This window comes from Oculina patagonica, chromosome 14 (genome assembly GCF_052425735.1).
Source record: "Oculina patagonica isolate OP01 chromosome 14, crgOcupat, whole genome shotgun sequence".
NCBI lineage: Eukaryota > Metazoa > Cnidaria > Anthozoa > Scleractinia > Oculinidae > Oculina > Oculina patagonica.
In genome coordinates this window covers 18,056,292-18,078,988 of record NC_135771.1, presented here as the reverse complement: position 1 = coordinate 18,078,988, position 22,697 = coordinate 18,056,292, and the positions used below count along the sequence as shown (strand labels likewise).

Here is a 22,697-nt window from a genome sequence, read left to right as displayed (position 1 = left end):
TGCATTATCCAGCCAAAGGCCAGTCAAGAGAATGTTCTGCCTCATGGTTTTTAAGGCTCGCCTTATTTTTCTGTTGATATTTGTTAATGTCGTCAACACATCGACAATGAATGATTCTAAAGGGTAAGTTTGATTCTCAGTTGATTCTAAAAGGCAAGTCAAATTAACCTAGTATAGTCGACATAACGTATTTTTATTACAAAAAAAAAAACGTTTCAAGGCAGACAAAGTCCCAACTCCCTATAGCTAAAAAGAAATAGAATATATATTTTCTAGAGTTTTTTCTGTCTTTTCGAAAGTTATTAAGATAGTCGTTTTCAATGGTCAGTTAAAATTTAACAAACCATTTCGAAGTCCATTAATTTGAATTGGCCTTTGGCATAGGACCATCTGCCTGCTAACGCGTCGAAAGCAACCAAAAGAAAAATTGCATGACGTTCAGTTCTAGCATCCGGGTTCGAAATCATTTTTAAACTAGACTGAAACATAGCAAAATCATTCTAACTAGGTAGCCTTTTTGCATTTTGATCGTTATTTTCCAAAAAAGAAGAAAACCATTTGGTTTAAATCATTATTATGACGTAGATCTTTTCTGAACCACCAACCTTTATTGTGTCTATTATAAATAAGCAAAAAGAAAATATTGAACAACATGAAACAAACAGCGACGTTTCTATCTAATTTCCCCAAGTTCAAAATTGATTGAGAACAAAAATATAATCAAGCTGTAGGTCAATGGTTGTGCTTTTTCGAGTGAGTGACGAATTTCAGATCACTCTGGGTTATGGTCACAGATTACGACTTGAAGGGAAAATTATTTATAGTGTTTCTTAGTCGAGAAAAATCATTAAACAGGCTTCCCCTACTTACACTTCTACCACTACGCTAATGCTTATGCTTATGCTAAATGGGAATTTTCTGTAATTTACATAACAACTATCAAGTTCATTTTCAGTCTCCATTTACCTCTGATCATTACAGAAAATCATATAAATTGCACATGGCCTTAAAAATTAGATAAATGAGAAAAATAGATAATAAATAAATTCATGAGCAATGAAGAAGAATTGCTCTTTTGCATAGGCTCAAATTTTTGACATTTTTATATGCAAATCTTCAATGTTTCCCAAATTAACAAACTTACTTTATTGTAAATATTTCTAGTCCCCACCACCACCTTCAGTCAAACTACTTTTATTATTTTTTTATTTTATAAGATTTTTTTATAAGGTTTTATAACAAGCGTTGGCGGATTTCCTGTCAAAACAAAACGTTGGCGTGTCAAAGACTTCTTGCCGAAAAAAAAATGGTGAAACGCACGCCAACTTAGCTTTGTTGTTCGCTGCTGTCTTTTTACCAATTATGTTCTAGATAAAACGGGTGTACTGTCAGCCGTGTTCTTCATTTTGATTAATATATATCATAACTGCCAAGGCTGCTTTCACTTGTTTGATTTACCTAAGCTCATAAGTAGAAAATCATGTCGATATAGCACTTTTAAATGAGCTATGGCATATTTTTAAAAATGCCATAGCATAATCAGAAAAATGACTTTAGAAAGTCATTTTTCTGATTTGCAAAAACACTTCCAAATTAAAGGAACCCTCAATAGGATAGGTTAAATAGGAGTAAAACACCAAAGAAGTAATACTAAACAAAACAAAGCAGGAATGGTCACAACTGATAAAGATGAAGACGGACGACAAATGAAAACATTGGAAAAAATGGGCAATTTTTTAAAGATGCACGCGCCGTCCGTCACGTACGTAGCTTCTTTGAATGCAATTATGACAAAAATAAAAACTACTAGATTAATTGCTTAAGAATCTTGCACTTCTTAACATTTTCCATCTTTGTACTAGATGTATATGTACATGGGTTGTAAATAAAAAAATTGAAAAATTAAATGGGTAAAACCAGACAGAGGTAAAGAACTACAGATCGAACCGTTATCGTCATAATATCACAAAAAAATGATTAAAATTTTGCCATGATAAATCACAATTAACTAAATATGAACTAGATTTAAAACTTCCTCTAATATTTTTTTCTGATCTTCAGTTCATATCTCAAAATCAGAGAATTTTTGGGCAATATGGTCATTCGCCGTAATAAACACTTCCTCTATTAATCTTCACAGCTGGGGGCATTAATATGATTTGTAGTCTATTATAGTTTTAAGAGCCAATGTGTGCGATGTACGAGGTGGCGAGAGATCCTACTTTCCAACCCAATTGATCGATTTCATTTTGTTGTTGTACTGTAACTGGAAACTTGTTTTATACTAAGTAATTACAGCGAGAATTTCTTGACGAGATACTGCGGAAAATAGGAAAAAAAATGCCGGAGATTTTGCTGCCCCTTTATACAACTGCTTTTATGCTCGCCTGTCTTACTGTAATATCCAGTGGAAATGTTGTTGACGGTAACAAAACCAGGTAAGGCGTACACCCGGGGTGTTATTTGTTTATTATACTTAACTGAAAAGGATTTTAAAAACGAATTATAGGTAAATTACAAAAATACAATTAAAGGGAGGTGAATAGGTTCGGGGATCGACGAATTTGGCCATAAAAGACCACAAAAAGCTCACGGATTGTGGTTTTTTGCCCTGAGCAGATTCACGAATTTCGAAAATACAGCGGATTAGCTGAGAATTTTGGCCCGGATTACGGACTCTTCATGTCAGGAAGTTCGGATCGTGGATACCAAACAAAGTTTGAATCACTTTGCTTAGTCTTTGGTTGCGGAATTGTCGCAAAAACAAGCAATGAAACGAAACTTCTTAAAAAAATGGCATTAAACGACAACCTCTACTGTCCGCTTTCACGCAATTTGTACAAAGTTTTCAAGTAATGCGGATTCGGATTTGAACGAAAAAAGTGGCGGGTTGACGGGCTTGGCCAAAAAATAGCACGGATCGGCGAATTTGCGTACCCCTATTCACCCCCCTCCAATAACAAGTGCGCCTGTAGTACACTGAGAGACAAAACATTTGTGTATAAAAACTCACTTAAGTACCAGAGGCATTTATTGAAAGAGAGAAAACCAAAAATGTATGTTTTCTGATATCCAAGTAATATCTTTAAAATTCATGAGATTCCCAGCTTGTTGTGTTTATCTCGATCATTATTTAAAACTGCTGTCGTCAATACGTACGACTGTCGTTTGGCTGGGTTGTGCTTATTTCGTCAGACAAATATAAAAACAATCCATGTGTATTCTATGGATGTTTATATTAGAAATTGCGATATCGTAAAATCTGTCTTTTAATCTTATCCTCTGTTTACGTCATATCTTCTTTTTTATCGTTTTAAATAAACAAATTGAAAGTTTAAAACTCTAAACCTTATCTCGGTAAATCATTCATGATTAGCTGATAACATATTCATTATTAGATGGCCAGACTGAGAAAAACATGCATTGATAATATTTATCATAAAACGGTAGACAAAACAAAATACATTTCTTATCGAGGCTCAAAATTCTGCTCTGTGGAAAATATCAAAACACAAACGAATAACTGAACCAAGTATCTATGAATAAATTGTCCTTGGGTTTAATCGATTTTTATGTTCTATATGCACGTCTTTATCCATTTTATCTATATGTATTTGTCTTGCTAGATGAGGGTTTTCCCGATCTTTTATATGAATGTGCATTAAGCGATATTTACTATTTTCCGAAAAATAAAAACAGTTGCAATGACCGTTGAATAATGATACATGTTTAAAATAAGCAACCCGACCGAAAGACATAGCGCTGACCGTTTATAATTTGATTTCGGGTATTGTTTGGCATTGAGTGAGACTGGAAACGGAGAAACAACATATGGAACAAAATTTCCGACGTTTCGTACCAATCGGAATGAAAGGACTACCTCAAAATGTAGTGCACAATTGCCAATCAGATTTTGTGGAAAACTTCTCTTCCATTATTTTGCTTTTCAACCGAAATTTACGGGTTTATTCGCTAAAATGGTTAGCACCCATGGTTCGCCTTTCGATATGATGATAACTTCAACACTTACTTTAACTGGGAAATTAGCCTTGTAACCAAAACGTTGTATTGTTGAAACTTGAAAAATCATGAGACATTTAGTATATCACATTGCAGGAGTTTGTTTTGACTAATATGAGTACGCAAGAGGAGGGATATTTTAATTTGTGTTGTATCATGTTTATAATTATACCATGCCACTTTATCTGTTTTTTTTTTTTTACTTTTTTATCAGTTTATGAATTTGGAACTGTATCAAATGATCTGTATATTCCCAATCCTTTGGGATACTTTTCTTTTGAAAATAAATATGCTGAACATGCAGAATATGCAGTGTTACGACGTGATCAATCCCCCGCTTAGGAGTTCGTGCATGCCATCCGGGATATTTCTTTAACCAAAGCAACGGAGACGTTTTTTGTCAATGCGTTGTAATCTATTTTTGTTTGATTTTAGGATTTTTGGAATGAATAATTATTAACTTTTTTGACAGGCCATAAAAACTTGTTTTCCTAGTTGTTCTCATCTTTATTTTGAGAGTTTCTTCATGCCATCTGGAATATTTCTTTAACCAAAGCAACACGCGCGTCAATGCGTGCTAACTAATTTTTGTTAAGAAGGAATGAATATTTATTAATGTTTTGACAGGTCACAAGACCTTGTTTTGCCCACTTGTTCTTTTCTTTACGTTGGAAATCAATAAATCACTGTCAAAGTAGTTCTCGGAATTAGAAATGTTAAGTCTTGGCAAAGTGAGGTTCCCCCAGGGGTTTCAGGAAACAACGGAACATGGTCATTAACTTTTTGGAAACATACATATACATATATCTTATTATCCACTCAGTCCACTCCCCTAGGGGATTTTCAGGGATAATTTTACAACACTGGTTGGGGGACTTTGCCAGACTGCTTATAGTGCAGTTTACAAGTAATGAAGAAATAAGTGATGATGCTCCCTATGTGAGTGTGAAATTGAGATAGACCACTACACCGGGAACTACGTCCCCCACACTTTACGAAGAGTGTGTGGGTTCTTTAATGTCCCACAGGCTTTATTACATGTGCAAGGCTTGTGAGACGAGGCCTACGGTTTATCGTCTTTATCCGAGAAGTAACAAAAGGAAAATAAAACTGGGTACACAGGAACAACAAGATATTTTAGGGAACAAGGAACACCAAAATCGAAGAAACACTTTAAGCTACTTTTAGGGAACTCGAGAACACAAAGAAAATTTTGTTGGGAGCAACAAGGGAACACGGACCCCCCTGGGAGGCCCTCCTAAGTACCCATTAGTAGGCGGCTAAGCACTTTTCATTGTTACCTAACACGACAATTTTGAAACTGATAGTAACCGAAGTTCTTACAGACCTTCTCCCGCTTATCTAACTGACAGTCAGGTCTTAATAATTAAACCTTAAAAATCTGTTTGAGGAAGCATGGAATAGCTAAGATTAGAATTAGATTCTGCCCTAATCGTGATTCGTTTCGTCTTGACTCAAATCCTACGTCATATTACTGCTACCCACGGGAAAGTTCGTGTGAACGTTTTACAAGACAATAAACAGCTTTAAGGAACGGAAATATGTTTCTATTTTTCAAAAAATCAAGATTTGGCTCACCTGGTTTCAAGTACAAGATGGCGTTCGTTTTAACTGCTGTTTCTGTCGAAGGAAGTTATGAAATTCAAAACATATATTAACCGTTCATTAAATTCGTTGTGGGATCTCTAATATTTTTAATGGATTTCATTTGAATATTTTTTCGTTAAATTATGCCGTTATTTCACACTATTTTTACCGCCATTTCAAAAGGAGTTTTGTTTCACAACCTTTCATATGGAAATGAGTTTCAATAGCAAGACAATGAACGTGCTGGTAAAATTCATTTCCATATGAAAGGTTCTTCACCAAAACTCCTTTTGAAATGGCGGTAAACGACATCTCAGAAATGTTTTATTACGTTTCTTCTGCGGAGAGCGGATTCTACAGTTGTTATATTGCGCACAAGGCTTAATTATTTTAAGACGTCGCATACTAATGTTTCTGATTGTAACATGTAAAAATGCATTTCTTGCTTTAGCTCAATTTTATATTGTTTAATACTTGAATTTTCTTTTCCATATGGTCAAGAAACAGTAGTCAAAGGGTTGTCAATCAGTGTTATAGACTCTGTGAAAACCAAAAAACTCAATTCAAATTGCAATTTTTGACAAAGTTAACATTTCTTCAATAATTTTTGCCAGTGAAATTTGATTATTCTTAACGTTACATACCATGTTTCTGAGTGTAACCAATAGTGCCTTGCTGAATAGGCCTCAACTAGTAACCAATGGGTCGTAATTTGTTTATATAAACTCGGTGAAACCACATGATTTAATACAAATTATGTTTTTCCGCGAATAATTACTTTACATATGAGACTTTATTGTTCTCACAAAAGTTGCATACTGATTTTTTGGAGAGTTAGAATTAGTGCCGTGTTCTTTTTCAGTTATTATTTTGTTACTTGAATTTCCATTCCATTTTTGTAACTAAACGGTTACAGCAAAATGCAAAACTGCTCTCCATGCGGTTTTTAAAGGGGTATTAGCGGGTAGCGATGAGGTGCTGAGATAATCGTCCGGTGACCATATTCATAACAACAATCTAGAAAAGAAATACTAATTACTTAAAAGCGAACTGTACCTTAAATGAGAGCCGTGATGCAGTAGAAAATACTCTTTTAAATTAAGTTTTTTTTAACCAAGAAACACTTTTACCAGAGTCATTAGTTTTGCTTTATGACTCAAATGGCGATCGTCGTTATAACAAACTGACAGAAATAATTTATGATGATTTCAGCACGACATAATCCTAAGTAGGGGAAAATATCACACTGCATTATTTATGAGCTCAACAATTTAATTCGGCGGTGTTATCACCATGATCGTGCAAGAAATAACTGCCTTATTTGACTGAAGGTCCGTTTAAACACTTAAGTTGAGATGATGTTTCACTTAAAGGCGTTTGTGGCTCAACTGGTTTGTCTGTGTGTGTTTGTTAAGATTATCACCTCTTCAGAAACCGACGATGCTAAAAGGTAAGTCATCAAGCCAAGCTAACCGCTACATAAACAACATAACAAAACTCCTTCATCAAGGAAATGCTTCGAGGTAGATACTCTAGCTTAATTCCTGTTACCTAAAAAGGAATGGAAATATCGTGAGTTAACTGTCTTATCAAGAGTTTTACAGTGAGTTATTTTTCCTACGGTCAGTAAAAATTTGTCAAATTATTTTGAGTCGTAATTACAGCATTTGTATTCTAAAGCATCTGCCTGCTTTTCAAGAATTCACATCGAACTTTCTCACCGAGAAACACAAGAGCCCAAAGTACTTCTTTGACAAGCGATAGCAGTGATGAAATCAGTCAACAAACATATATGAGAACCGAAATTCGATGTGTCTTGTAACTAATTATGCTTGGAATGTTTACTCGTCCTCGGCAGTGGTAAAACCACTGTAATTAACAAAGGAAATCAAACAGAAAGTGACAGTTTTTTTTTCTGTAAAGGTTCAGAGTAAGTGTAAAGAAATTACAGTTGAAAATGATGTGACTTTTTCATACGTAGGTACACAGTGGGTACCTTTATTTTCAAAAATAATAACACGGCCAAGACTTTAAAATATGGAGAAAGCGAAGACAGCATAGAATCTCTACGCAACGGCAGATTTCGTTAAAACATCCATTTGGGAAGCAACTGTTTCGACACTCTCTGTAATAATAACCGTCCGACCCTAATTGTCAAAAACGAAAGAAAGTTTCGTGATGCAGTAATCAATTTTTTAAATGTTTTCAGCAATAAAGCCACCGGGCATTTGACGAAAAGGTAATTTTCGGCTTTTTGCATAAACAACCAGACAATTAAAACAGATTTTCAATAATCTTTAGGCAAAATAAACTTTTTCTCTTAAATTATTCGTTGCAAGAAAAGCTGCAGCTGGCAATTTCTTAATGCAGATGTCCTTGTTGCTGAATGTTTTCTTCTTTCAATCAGTTGTGTTCCGAAGCAGGTCAATCTAAATAATAATTTTATTTTGTCTTGGAACATTACTGGAGACATTCAAATAATGATGCAAAACATTTTTTCTGATCTGTTTAGATTGTTTCGTTAGGCGGCCGAAATCTTCGGTCAAATTAGTCATTTTTTAATTGTCATCTTCAAAGTTTTGAAAATTCTATCTTGTCGTTCACATAAAACGTCTTCAAAATAACGTCTTACACGGTTTTACAAATTACCAGTTTAAAACCTGTTTTCAACCTTTAAACTATGCCAAGGTTACTTATCATGCTAGGTTATTCTTTTTCATTATCAATACTTCTGATTATTAACAAAATAGGTGAGATAATGTTATGGCCCACAGAGTTTTCTGGATTAACATTAAAAGGAATATATAGCTGCAATTAGCTTGATTGCCAGTATACGCCGAAATATTTTCCTTTGACCAGGGGAAACATCACCTCATCGTCACGCATCCTTGTGCAGGGTTCTCTCGTCAGGAACTACTAAAGATTGAAGCGCAGCCAGGATTAGACATAATAAAAACAAACGTTCACTGGCTAAAAATATTGATTGTGATTGGTGCAACCGGGTGTAATGTGGGTGTAACCGGCCGTTGTTTTGAAACCCGCAAAAAAGAACATATCAGGAATGTAAAAACCTGTGCGATTGGCTCAAACATTGCGAAACATGCGTGGTCATTCGACCATCGCATAGACTTTGAAAACTCTAGTGTTATTGACAAAGGCTCTTTTCTTATTAGAAAAACTTTGGAAGCTTGGCACACTTCTGCTACTAAGCATGCTGACAATAACTCAAAGCACATTCCAAGCCAATATTGTATTCTTTTTAAAAAATAGCCTCTCTATTAGCACATTTTTACTTCGCTTTTGTTTTTCATTATTTTCTTTTTATCACAATTTTCTTGTATATATTTTATCCATTTTGTAGTCAATTTTTTATCCGTCGAGGGCTGTAGAGCGACAGCCGAAAGCTCATTGTTTTTAATATTTTTAGCCAGTGAACGTTTGTTTTTATTACAGTGAAAACTGTTATCAACATAGGTCTTGATAAAAATATTAAAAAAAACAAACAAGGTAACATAAACCTTACAGTATGTCTTAAAGTTCAAAAAAATAGAAATATAAAAATATATTAAGATCTGGGCAGAATAAGATCTGTGCCAATAAGAAATGTTTAGCACATTTAATTATTCACCGTCGCTCATTTTGCATGTAATGCAAATTAGCAAATATATGGCTTAATTACAAGTTAAAATAACTCAGCTGGAATTATAAAATATTTACATTAACTAAATTAGTTGCTGCTGTAGATGCCGAAAAGGAAAATAGTTTCAAGAAAATTTCACGCAATAATATGAAATCAACAATTTCTGTTTTCTCTGTGTTGTACAAGTATTGTTTGAAGGAGCTAGTCTGTCACGGATGGCAAACCCTGCAAAATTTAGCCTATGTTTTTCAATTTTGTCACTTGTAACCCGTCTCAGTCACAAAAATCATTGTTCCTTTTTTGTTTTATCCAGTTTCCACTTAATGCTTTTTACCCTGATAGCAAACCTTTATTTTGAGGTTTCCCCTGAATACGACATAGCCCCTTTATGACCTGTCGTTATTGTCGTCATTAGTATTCGGCACATGCAGCAGTGCTATATCCCTGCCGAAAGGTCCATAAAGGGGAAAGATGGAGTGTTATATGGGTGTACAGTTATTAATAATATAATTTTATATGGGGGTAAAACGTTTACAGAAAAACCAAGTTCAACAGTATAAGGCCATTTCTGAGTTGCCTTCTGCCTCAGTTTCAAGACGGGTCCTCGTGCAAAACTTTCATATGAAAATGAGTTTCATTTGCATAAGAATGAGCATGCAGGTAATACGCATTTTCATGTAAATGGTTTCGCACTAAGACAGGACACAGAGGCAACAAGCAACTCGGAAATGGCCTATTTACATCTAATGACAACGGTTTCGTTTTCCTTCCACACTCAGTTTAACGATGTATCAGTCAATATATACGTGTCTCCTAATGTTACGTAGAACCAAAATAACAAAAAATTAAAATAAAACCCAGTGAAAATAGAAGAGAGTGTTGAGATCTAACTTGCCTTGTAACCCGTGCAGTATACATCTGAATTACGTCATAACCACGTACCAAGAAACAACCAATGGAAGCTCTCGTTAGATACAAGGAAACACGTTTGTAGTGCATCACTATTGTTAAGCCAACCACGTTCCCAGAGGGCGGGAAGGAGAGGACCCTGAGAACGGGATTGTTGATTAGCAACTGTGTTTTGGTGTGCACATTTTGAATCTTTGCATTACAATATGGGTGCTTGCAGCACTATGAAATAAAAATGCCAACGACTTCCATATTATTGTTTTGCAGAGCTGGAGAAGTCGACATAACAGGTGGGACATTACCTCCGCTGACTGAACCGGCAAATGCAACAGCGATACTGGATAAAATGTTTTTAAACTATGACAAAAGACTAAGGCCTTTGTATGGAGGTAAGACCCCTTCTATTCCCAATTCAGAAATCTAAATTCTCCTTACTCATCCCTATATATTTTTATTGATACCAGTTCAAAGAATTTAGTGGTACAAAGCGATATCTCGAACACTTTGTTGCAGCGCTAAAAGACGTTTCACGTATTCTTATGCAATGTGGGTACAAAAGAAAACAAGCCTTGCGCGCAAAATAAAGCATCACGAATAAAAGAAATTCTGTAAAATAGCTTTTGCTTTTGAAACATAGATTCGTGCCCAAAGATGCAAAAGAATAAAGTTTAAATCTGAAGACATCTGCTTGAAGAGTTTTCTATCCCATTTTCTTCACTCCATCAGGGTTCCATAACTTTCCATGACTTTTCAAAGTTTTACATGAGCTAAATTTGACCAGTTTTCTTGATTTCGGGTACGTTGTTACCTTTTTCTTCACAAATAATAAACTGTCTTATTTATTTTGTACAATCAATAACACTTTCTATGACATATGAAATTCTAAAATCCATTACTTTCCAGGTTTTCCATAACCCGTACGAGCCCTGTCCATTTATTGTGTTAGCAATTCATAATTTTTAAACACTTTTAGCAATTAGTGTATCTCACTGTTTTCTTGCTGCAGTTTGCAGCATATTTTTTATTATCTCAAGCATTTTAAATGTAATAGCGTGACAGCATGTAAAAGCCTGAAATATAGATCCGGGATTTCGGTACTCCAGATTGGAGCAAACGCCTCTCTGTAATGTTTTCGTGTAAAATTACTAAACAAAACATTTGTGTTTTTATTTTAGCCGGAGATCCTGTTATAATACATGTCTCGCTGGGATTCCTTTCTATAAGTCATGTCGTGGAAGAAAATATGGTAATAAATATTTATTGATTGCTTAATTAATTAGTTGGTTAAAAAGGTCAATAGCATCGAAACATGGCTATCCAACGGCTAGATCCAAGCTAGTGCTTTGGACTGTATGCAAGACTACATACAGTAACAATAACAACAACAACAACAATCTTTAGTGTACTCTTGCACATACATGAAGATTAATACAAAGAGAAAATTAAAAAAAAAATAGAGTACTGGCCGCCTGGAATAACTATATGGGCTAGTGGAGCCAGGCAGCCAGTTGAAATTAGCATTAAATGAAAATAAATGAACAGGTCGGTTAAAAAACAGATTCATCCAAACAGAAAGACAAAGAAAAAACACTCTAAATAGCCACAGTGAATAGCCACTTGCTTGCTCGTCTAAGCTTGTCAACAAGAGATTTTGTTTGTATTATTGCTATCGGTTATTTAGTTTCCTTTGTACATGTCAGAACTCGCCGGGACTCCCTTAATTATACTGGCAGAACGGAGTATAGAGTAAAGCAAAACAAATGGTGACTAAGAATTGTCTTAATCGACATTTCCTTGCTCGTTCTAAGCTTCTGAATGAGAGACATTGTTCAGATTATTGTTAACGTCGGTTATCTAGTTTCCCTTGTGTCCATCGATGATTTGGTTGTACAACTGACCAAAGAACATACAGAATATACAAATGCACGTACCAGCGAATTATAATGTCAGAACAGAGTGAAGAGTAAATTAAGGCTACGTTTACACGGACACGGTTTCATTTGTAACCGCATCGAAAGCGATGCGGTTAAGCCTTTCGTTTACACGGCACCGATCGAGACCACTACTGTAACCGGGTCGTTTTGAAAACGCTGTCAAAAGTGGAGCGTTTTCAAAACGATACGGTTTCGTTGTCGTGTAAACGGTCAAAAACGGCGAAACCGCATCGATTTGAAAACGGCCATGTATTTTGGCACGAACTGGCTGGCTTGCGAGGGGTAAACATGGTGAAACAAGCATAGAGAGCAGCGCTTGCTTATACAATCACATTCGAAAACAGTCGGAAAATCGTTAAATAGGCTCCGTGTAAACACTTCGAAACCGTGTCGTTTTCGATGCGGTTTCGAGGTCATGAAACCGTGTCGATTGATAACCGTGTCCGTGTAAACGTAGCCTAACTGTCGTAATCAGTTTAAAGGTGAGGAAATGCAAAACAAATGGTGGCCTAGAATTGTCTTGGACTAAAAAAACCGGAATTTTGACTTGTTTGGGGAAAAACAAACAAACATACAAAACAAAAAATAAACAAAGACCAAAGAGCTCTCAGAATATGCCTGCAAATGCCACGGTCTGTCGACAGAGTATAGAGTAAACTGCTTTGATCTTTTTAAAGCCGAGGAATTGCCAAAATATATGGTGGCCAAGAATTGTCTTGAACTAAACAACCGGAATTTGGACTCGCTTGGAGCGAAGCAAACAAACAAACAAACAAACAACAAGAACGAAAAAAGGCAAAGATAATTCAATGCATTACATTGCAATAAACACCTACGTTAGAAGATATCGGTTTCTGACTATTTGATTTTAACAACAGGAATTTAAGGGCGACATATACATGCGTCAATTCTGGAAGGATCCAAGACTGGCTTACGGAGACAAGAACTGGACTTTGATCCTCCAAGGAGATATCCTCAAAAAGATGTGGTTCCCTGATACTTACATTGAAAATGCCAAGAAAACGACAGTCCATGATGACACTAAAACCGTGATTGTTTTTGGAGATGGAAATGTGTTCTATTCAGTCAGGTAATGCGGCATGCTACCGGTGCTGATTGCAATGATAAATACTAGAAATAATCTGTTCATTATCAGTTAAAATATCACTTTCTTAAAACCGTTGGGTGTTTTTTATGAAGTTTATCAAAATAAAAGAAAACGGCAATTGCTTAACCCTCGGACGTATACCCCCACCGTCGTACAAAGTGGGGGAAGGGGGAGGGGGAGGGGGAATGAACCCCTCCCCGGGGTTTTCGCTCTATAAAGGCACAACAAAATTATTTTGCACTATAGAAAGCCGCAATCCTAGTTCCGCCATATTGGATTTTACCATTTTTTTAAATAAAAGTTAGAAAATAACGCAAATCGATGCAAAATCAAGCCAGAATGCTTATGGAATGTAAAAATAAAACAAACCGTACAATTTTGTTTCAAAAAAAGTAAAGAAAAATGCTTAAAATGACGATTTTTGGCAAGACCTGTTTGTGATTATGACGTTGCAAGGGATGAATGAACAGCTACTGAAAGTTTCCTTTTACGTCCGAATTCCACTGCAACAACGTTTTCACAAAGGGAAATCGAGGGACACTTAATTGAAAACGCAAGGCTTACCTTTTCAAGTTTGTTCATATTGTAATCCATTCCATCCTCATTGCTGTTAGCAATCCTCCGAGTCGATTCCCATCAGTCGATAACTATTTGCAAAATCAAACCATTATTTGTAAATTCCCTCTGATGTAAGAACGTAATCAAAGAGCTCTTCGAGCCACGACTGAATTTTTTGCCAAGTTTAAAAGTTTAGTTTTCATTCCTTGAAAATTTATGTCGATAATGTCGATTTCATTGATATAAGATATTTTCGTCTCACGTGACTAAGTACGTCTAAGTAGTACAGTCGGGTAGGCAACTGACTGCGGATCGAAAGGTCGCGAGTTCGAGTCCCAGAGGAGAGATTTATTTTCTTTTTTCCTTTTTTTTTCTTTTTTTAACCCATAGTACTAAAATGGTTTGTTTATTATATCGCTCCGTAGGTATGCATTGCAGAATAATTTACATGTAGGCTGTTAAGTAATAACGCTGTAAAAAAAAAATATAATAGACTGATTCAGGTACAAATGTAATATTGTGCTGTTTCATCTGAAAAGCTTTTCCTTTTCTTGGGAACAAGCAGCCACGCACTCGATTTTAGCTCACGCTCTGGTTTCTAGATAGATCCATCGCTTATGAAGCTTATGTGAAACCCGATTTAGTTTTCGAATGCTCCTACATTCGACTACATGTACTACGCTAGCTCGAAAGATAGACACGAAAGTCATCGATCGATTAATGCAGATTACTGGCTCTCAATGTTCACTTTTTTGGCGGTCGATTACTTAATTCTTCACGTAATTGTCAGCCATATTTTGTTTCTTTGCTTCTGGTTTTTCTTGTAAACCCCTTTAAATTTAAAAGACCGCCTTTATACGGCCGCTTTTATACGGCCGCCTTGCTACACTATTTCTACAAGTATATCTGCTGGTCAGCGGAGTTGCAATGAGAAGTCTACAGATGATGGAACGACCAACCATGCGAGTGCCATTGGGCTAGCTACAATACTCCTGAATAAATTCAGTCGTAAAAATGAGGTAAAAATGCTCAATTAGTTTTGTTAACAAGGCTGCTGGTCTTGTGAACGAAAATTCAAGCTCGCAATAGCTAAAGTAACATTTTAGGGTGGCGACTTCAGCCCTGAACGTGGGTCAGACTTATAAGTTACAATCAGTAAGGTATATATTACCAACAACACGGAATTTTTAAGTGAGTTTTTCGAGATCACTTATGCCAGGTTTTTCACTGTCGGTGTTTACGAAACTTCGTCGCTTCAGCAAGAGAAATGTCCTCGTATTATGCTCCGTAAGGGAAGCAGTAGACTGATAATTAGTGCGGTGGACAGCTTTGGAACGAGAGTTCACTGATACTGACTTGTTGCTTAAAGGGGCTATGTCACGCAATTTTAGGCAATTTCGGCACTGACCACTGACTGGTCAGAGAATTACTTGAAATATCACAATAACGGCTTAAAACTGTAGAAGAACTCAAAAGAAACACAGAAAGGCCAAAAAGCGGCATGGATGGTAAAAATCGAGAAGATTTAAATTAACAGACTGTGCTCTGGTAAACTTGAAAATTATCAGCCCGACTTTTTTCAAGTTTATCTCAATTTGTATGAAAGTGTCATTTACAATGCTCGAAAATCATCCTTTGTTTGTTATGTGGCCGTGGTTTTACCAATAAAAGACTTTTGCCCTGCCAATTTGAAGATTATAGCTCTTAACAAAAGAAAATAAATGGACTTTCCTGAAATGCCGTGACCTATCCCCTTTAAGGTAAACCGGCAAAGGACTAGGACAGGGCGGGTGGTCTGAATTAAGTTACCGATCCTAGTTTCTTCAATATTTCTATTCGTGTTTTCAGGGTGACTGTGAATGCCATGGGACTGATGGATTTTAGAAACTACCCAATGGATGTCCAATTGTTCTTTTTCAGAGTTCTTAGTTGTGAGTAACCACGGATATTTTTTGTTCCATGTAAAGTAATAAAACATTTTATGCAAGAAGGCTTGATTATCAGCTCTTCCGTTTTCCTTGTGGAGATTTTAACTGATCTTCTTCTTTTTTTTCAAAACAATTGCCCCATATGGAATAGAGAGCTAAATAAACATGTCTGCCCTCCTTCTTTGTATCCTGTTTTTGTAGCTCGGTTCAGCTTTAAAGATGCAATTATTTTGAGCAGTAAAAAACCCAAAAATAATAAAAAATGACCTTAATCTACTTCCTGATTGTTATGCAGTTTACTAGTAATGGGCTCCTGAGTTTACTAATTCCAAGAAGTTTGGGGTATGTTAGATGAAGACAGAAGATAGCAGTATTAATTGCAAAATTAAGAATAAATGACTGCTAAACGTTTTGTGATTGCCACGTCTTCAATTAGTTCTTACTGAAAATTTGGTTGTGTGCGAGGTTTAAGGTACTTTAACTTACATTTATACATTACATAATTGAGCTAAGTGACTCTTTTGTGTTAAACTTAATTTGCAGATGGTTTCGACATCTCACAGGTTAGGTACAAGTGGATCGATGTATCATTATACAGCAAAGACATGGCAGAATTCTACGTCATGAATCAAACGCTCGCCAGCGACAAAGTCAAATACATGATAGGTTAGAATTATTGCCAATCTTTTGTGAAGATAGCAAGCAGTGGTACCAGTGCATAAATGTAAAACTCTGCATCAAAAGATCCTGGTTTGAACCTGGCCGGGGACCTTGTATTATACCCCTGGTCAAGAGACCTTTTTTACAGTGCCTTATACTTCAGTAGCCGTCCGGCAACAGACTATAGAACTGGCGAAATTGTATGGAAACCTGACAGAAATGCGGATGACAGCCTGCGATTGAATAGTTTCTCACCCACGAAATGTAGCCGTTGCCCTAGTCGCTTCATGCTAACGAAACCCAGGGCTTGAGACTAACTTTTTAACCGTCTGGTGTATTGGCTAGTGACATGTCAGATTTTACTAGCCAAACGTATTAATTTTTCACTAGTCAGATATATTGATTTCTACCAAGAACTGTTGACTGTTCTAACCTTTTCACTAGCAAAAGTGGAGAATGGAATGCTAAACCTGGTAACCTAAACCTAAATTTTGCTAGTCTTTGGCTATTTGGCTACCATTAGTCTCGAGCACTGAAACAAGAAAGACTCTACTTATTTGCACACCAATATACTTATTTTGTATGCAGCTAATGCGTTTGGATAACCTGCAAGAACGAATTTTTTGGCAAACCTTTACAACAGTCCGTTTAATTATATAACAGAGAAGGGAACAAAACCATTGACTCCAATAACGAGGTGTCTGTATAAGTGAACCTTGAAAATGACTCTATATACTCTTTGTAAGAGGCTATATTGTATTTGTTTACGTATTCGTCACATTCTCAACATTTCAGGTTGGTTCGACTATCTTGACGTCTCCTTCTTTGTGAGAAGACGAATCGGCCATTACGTTATTCGTATCTTCTTTCCCTGCATCCTTTGCACAGTGGTGTCGTGGCTGCCATTTTGGATGGATCGGGGCGAGATTGGTGACCGAGGTGCCCTGGGGATCACAACTCTTTTGACAGAAGTATTCCTCCTTCAGTACACCAATGACTCCATGCCTCGAGTCAGCTACGTAAAAGCCGCTGACCTGTTCCTGATTGTTTCGTTTGCTTTTACGTTCATGGCATTGTTGGAAAGCGTCATTGTGTACAACTACAAAAGGAAGTTTGGCATGACAGAAAATGACCAAGTTAAAAACCTCACTGGTGGACGAACGTTTTTTCGTAAACGTGTCGTCCGTGTTGAGGAGGTAAGAAGAAATACTATGTTTAACGCAACGTGATCTTTTAATAAGAGACACTCCACCCAGAAGGCACTGTCGTCTAATTGAATTTAATAACGGTCTCCACTTTAGACTCTCCGGATCGAGTGAGGCCATGCCAGAGGGGGTCCCCGAGTCGGTTGTCTGAATTTTAAAATGTCCGGTGTCGCTGTTTCATCGGTCGTTCTAGGCATTTTTGTCAATTGTCGGAATTTGGTAAGAAATGGTATTGTTTGTCGCTGTACCTACGTACTTTTTGGGCCATGTCGCCTGTCGGAATTTATCCTGGTAGGGCCTCTCGACTGGGTCGGGCTCGATTACTGGCCGGGGTCATGTGCTGTTCCTTGAATAGACACCTCACTCTTACAGTGCCTTTCTCCACCCAGGAGGGACCAGGGAACTGACACAGTAAACTTGAGCAAACGCTAGGGAATAACCTGCGATGGACTAGCATCCCATCTCAGGAAGAGGGTCAATGTTCCTAGCGCCATTATGCTACAGTTGGAATTAATCTACCGTGTCTGCAAAGCCACTAGGCTCCAAAAGGCTTTACTTACAAGTTTCCAGCCAACGCTACTTAATTACTACGTAATCCATTAAAAGTAAACCGCGTTACAAAGAATCCGTTTAGTGTGAAAGGTTGCATTGAAACAGCATAGTATAAACCTTCACATTCAGGTGTATTTTCTTTGGGCCTCCACGCTACCAAATGCCATTTTTCTTCTTCATTTATCTTCATCATTTGATTGCAATATAAATAAAATGCAGGTGATTTAACTAGCTGCTCAGTACACAACTTGAAATGTGTTTTTAAATTGAGTTAACTGATCTTTCACAGACTCCCAAACCAGACGCTGTTCAGGTAATAAACGGCTCACACACCAATCCTGCTGTTCTTACCGAGGTACGTAGCCTTGTTAATGACGTTACACTGGGCATACATGCATGTACAAGTTGGCAGCTACAGTTCTGAATGAAAAAAAATAATTATGCTTTAAGTTTGCTGTGCCTTTAAACGGATACTTTGAAAAAAAAAACTAACTTTGTTTATATCTGATAAAGGTCACTATCAACTTTTAAGTTCAATCTTTATTAAAATTGTTGCCGGAGCCACTGGGCGAGGCAGCACATCTACTCTTAACATGATATCGAGTCTGTGTTTGTTTTTCTGTTTGTTGTTTTTTTATTTGGGCAACTATTTTACAAACAACCAGATGTTATTGGTTCTCATGAGGGAGTAACATGCTTCGTAATGGTGATCACATTTCTTATGAAATTAAATTGAATTGAGGTAAAATGTGCGCGCAAGTTGACGCAAGTCTTTCACCACTTTGCAGGATCGACTCAAACTGATCGCCCGTCAATCTTTGTTATAAGCAGCTTAATGTTTTGAATTCGACGTTTTTGAATTAAATATCGTACAGTAGTACCCTCTAAAGGCCTTTCCAACCAAGAGAAGTCCATTCTGTTTTTACATGTGGACTTGCGCGGCGTTTCACCATCCGCGAGATTGTACGCAAGTTCACGTGACAAAACGTTCAAGTACTTGGCTGTCTTTGACCCAGAGTTAACATTTACTTTTAATATCTATTTTACAGTCATTCACAGAAGAACCAGACATTCCTCTTTCTGAAACTCAAGCAACTAAAAGTCCATGGGAAGAGCCACGACGCGACGAGGAGAAGAATCAATGTCCTCGGTGTTTCGAATCAAGCTTGACAAAGATGCAAATCTACTACACCAGTTTAAAGAGCTATTTGGCCAAGAACGATCTCAGCTTTTTCATAGAGATGTCCTCTCGTGTCTTTTTTCCTCTTATGTATATCGGATTTATTGCTTACTTCTTTGGAAAATACGGCATCTGAAGATATATTTTCACTGGACGCATGAAAACGTGGGATGAAATGTATCTCTCGCGATTGTAACTTTCCATGCCGAGAAGATCAAGTGTGTAAGGTGCTTGTGTAAGTAGACACGTCGTTCTTTCGTTTAACGGGGACGTAGATTCCATTCGTTGTCCTCTCTGGCAGAAGAATGTCCATGAGCATAAACAGTTGACTTTCATCTGAGCTACTTTGAAGTGTAGTCAAGTATCTTGCTCGAGAACAGAATCGAACCGACAATTACCGCGGCGAGCGGTCGAACCCGTCACCGTTACCTTAGCCTGCGATCAGGCTTTCTTTTTTTCGCGGCGAGAAAAATAACGCCTGATCGCAGGTAACCGTTACCTGAAATAGGCCACTGTGTAAACAGCCGCTAAGTAGAGAGGAAACAAGGTTCGCATCGTTTGAAGCTGGTCGATCAGGACAGTTATAACAAATCATACTGAAACAGTGATCGAATATATTGGAAAATGATGACTTTCAATCCACATATGATTGAGAAGTCCTGTACACTCTGCCACCAAAGGGCCTCCATTCAGCTTGTGGTTGACTTCGCGTATTTGAGACAGTTTCCATGATCAAATGTTATTCTCTCTAAGCAGAGAAACGGGTGATTGGCACGCGGGCTTATGCTCAAATTGAAGAAGCCTCGGCTGATCTTTTCAACATGTCTACCCTCGACCAATCTGGCAATTGAATAGACCTGCCCGGGCCGAAGTACCACCCGGCATAGCTCTTTGAGTGATTAATTAAAACACGGAAGATTTACCAGCACAAGGAGACCAAGGAGGTACCAGCACAAGACGAAGGGAACAGTGAAAAACCACGTTGGAAATATTCGTTAATATGTAATAAATGCAATGATAAGTGCTCGATGAAAGGTTTTATACTTTTGACGGCATTAGTTCATTTCTTGCCTCTGGTTATATTATAGGGAACTGAGTCCACGTGTAAACTTGGACATGTACTTGGGCAAACGTGTGTGGACTCAAGCACTTCCACAGCTGTTCCTTATTTCAACCGTACTTTCCCTCCCACTCTAACGTAATGCCGAGTTAGATGCATCAGGCATTCCTTTTTGTTCCAACTCTGTTTTGTGGCAGAAAATGTTGGACCACAAAAACTATTGTTTTGGTACTTAAATATTTGAAGATCTCAGTGTTAGCATAGGGTGGATTACTTGTCCAACATTGTAAATACGGTAGAAACAAAGATATCGTAGGGAAAACCTCGCTTAAAACCTGCACTATGTAAAACAGATCCGTGTTAGCAATTCAAAACGTTAATTAATTAAAAAGAGCAAAGCTAGAATATTTTTGTTGGTTTTCGTTTACTTTGTTGTTACCATTGAAGTCTACATATATTCGAAGCAAGTTACGAACTTCTAACTGATGAAGGCTATAGAGTAGCCGAAACGTCTTGGCAACAACAATACTAAATTCAGTGTCAAACATCCTCTCTCCTCCGCAGAGGCCTCTTTCGTGGGGGAAGGCGAAAACACGAAAAATGAAAAATAGGGGGAACGCGGGGGACGACGGGAAGGGCAGTGTGCCCCGCGCGCTTTCGTTTCGATTCTCTCCAGGCTCCGCGCGCTTACTTTTCACCTCTCCCTGTTCCTCTCCTTAATTCCTCTCCCTATTTCTATTTCCCAGCCCAAAACATGAAAGAGACCTCTGCGGAGGAGAGAGGTCAAACATCAACTTTCTTCGAATATGTTATCTCTTAACTACAACTACTCAATTATGTAATTAAAAAGAGCAAAGCTAGAGTATCTTTTGTGGGTGTTCGTTTACTTTGTTGTTACCATTGAAGTCAATTTAAGTTTCTTTTAATTAATTTGAAAGTAGGGTGAAATGTCAATTTTAAACCTTTTTCCATTCTAGACCTACGTTTTTTCAAAAAGAAAAAAAAACCCGCTCCCAGCCCAGGAACAAATAAATACATTGCTTCCCCCGTCACCTGGGGTTAACCTGCTGAACAGTATTATCTTTAGCGCAAACTTTGTTACCCTTTTGACACTCTGACTAATAGGTCCATGAAGTACTCCACCATCATCAGTCGGCGACTCATTACCTATTAATAGAAGTGAACGGCTTTATACCCTTGCTCAGAAGTTGGTTACTATGTTATGGACTTCGGTAGAAGTCCGCAACACCCTCCCACCCGGGAGCTCACTCATCTTCCAGTCATCTCTTTAATTAAGATAATTTTAAAACACTGAAAATGAACCGAACATTTTCATGTTTATACATCTCAAAGCAGGTGAAAGGGCGAACTTTAACCGAGTCTTGAGCTAACTGGTCGGCAACTAGACGAACTTAACTTCCAGATCTTCGCCTAATGGGTCAATGTCATTGATCGAGCTCTGTTCTATAGAGTCTATAAACCATTAGTCATGTGTTTTCTCTCAGTGTAGGTATGTTTTTGAACTTCACCGAAATCAATGATACTAAGTTTTTGTAGAAATGCCTTAATCCCGTTCCAAGAGTAATTATAATAAATGTATATTGAGAAATCGTTTGATCACAATAATTACAGTTAATTATAATGCAGACGTTAAGGTGGATTAAAGAAATGAAGAATGCAGGCGATCTTCTGCCGGCTTCACAAGGGATTTGGCTGCTTTAGATAGTTTCATTTTCAGGTTTTAGCGTCAGAGTAAGAAAATAAATATGCCTTTTTAAGTAAATAAATCATTTAGTGTCATGAAACCTAAAATGTCTGCAGGAGTTTAGTTAACTTTTCAAATCTTCAGAGATGCAGACTTTACAGTCTCTGACGCTTACCTCGATGCAGATTGGGCAGGCAAAATAAAGAACCGCTAAGAATGTTGTACGAAATTTTTTTTGTATAAAAAATTTTGCTCCAAAAATTAATTACCACAATTATCCAAAAGTCCTTTGTTTAACACTTTATTTTGTTGATTAGAAAGTGTCTCAGAATTTATGCCCGCTCCTGTTTAAACGCGGTGACAAATATTGAGCCAGAAAAAAAACCCGTTCACGCTAGCTCTGCATCAGTTGCTCTTTGCATGTAGTTCAATATAAAGTTGTTATACGTTTGGGTTGTTTAATTAAGTTCAAACTTGCCTTTTTTATTCAGTTAATCGACGATTAAGAAGTCTGCATTTAAAAGAATGCATGGCATGTATGCAAATAAGTCCACCCAATATTGATTATTTCCGTTAAATCAATGGGTCTATTAGTCCGCAACTAATTAGTTTTATTTTTGATTCCACGCA

General features: G+C 37.1%; 2 protein-coding genes across 7 annotated transcripts in view; one reads left to right on the top strand and one right to left on the bottom strand.

Moving 5' to 3' along the window:
• LOC144638755 (gamma-aminobutyric acid receptor subunit beta-2-like) overlaps positions 1–13,804 on the bottom strand; it is a 35,243-nt gene extending 21,439 nt beyond the window's left edge. The window contains exon 1 of one of the 4 annotated variants that reach the window (XM_078498011.1): positions 13,784–13,804. The gene's annotated coding sequence lies outside the window, so the exon portion shown is untranslated. Of the gene's footprint in view, positions 1–4,030; positions 4,049–5,619; positions 5,706–13,783 lie in introns of those variants that run through there. The other 3 variants (XM_078498010.1, XM_078498009.1, XM_078498012.1) reach the window with 3 other exon arrangements.
• On the top strand, positions 70–20,767 carry LOC144638748 (gamma-aminobutyric acid receptor subunit beta-4-like). Of its 3 annotated transcripts, none has more exons than XM_078498000.1 (9): positions 70–123; positions 10,445–10,566; positions 11,353–11,423; positions 12,990–13,201; positions 15,626–15,708; positions 16,249–16,371; positions 17,161–17,561; positions 18,412–18,477; positions 19,172–20,767. In XM_078498000.1, the coding sequence occupies exons 1-9, from the start codon at positions 107–109 to the stop codon at positions 19,436–19,438; spliced, it is 1,362 nt and encodes a 453-aa protein (XP_078354126.1). In that variant the 5' UTR covers positions 70–106; the 3' UTR covers positions 19,439–20,767. The 3 variants fall into 3 exon arrangements, with proteins under 3 accessions (XP_078354126.1, XP_078354124.1, XP_078354125.1); XM_078497998.1 differs by lacking the exon at positions 70–123 and adding an exon at positions 2,331–2,438; XM_078497999.1 differs by lacking the exon at positions 70–123 and adding an exon at positions 6,905–7,078.
• Positions 20,768–22,697: the final 1,930 nt, after the last annotated feature.

What these genes read in the sequence shown, in the direction of transcription:
- LOC144638748 (XM_078497998.1), top strand. Translation starts at nt 2,341, where the DNA reads ATGCCGGAGATTTTGCTGCCCCTTTATACAACTGCTTTTATGCTCGCC. An exon ending in ACTAAGGCCTTTGTATGGAG is followed by an intron (nt 10,567 to 11,352) that starts GTAAGACCCCTT and finishes TTTTTATTTTAG; the next exon opens with CCGGAGATCCTGTTATAATA. An exon ending in ATGTCGTGGAAGAAAATATG is followed by an intron (nt 11,424 to 12,989) that starts GTAATAAATATT and finishes TTTTAACAACAG; the next exon opens with GAATTTAAGGGCGACATATA.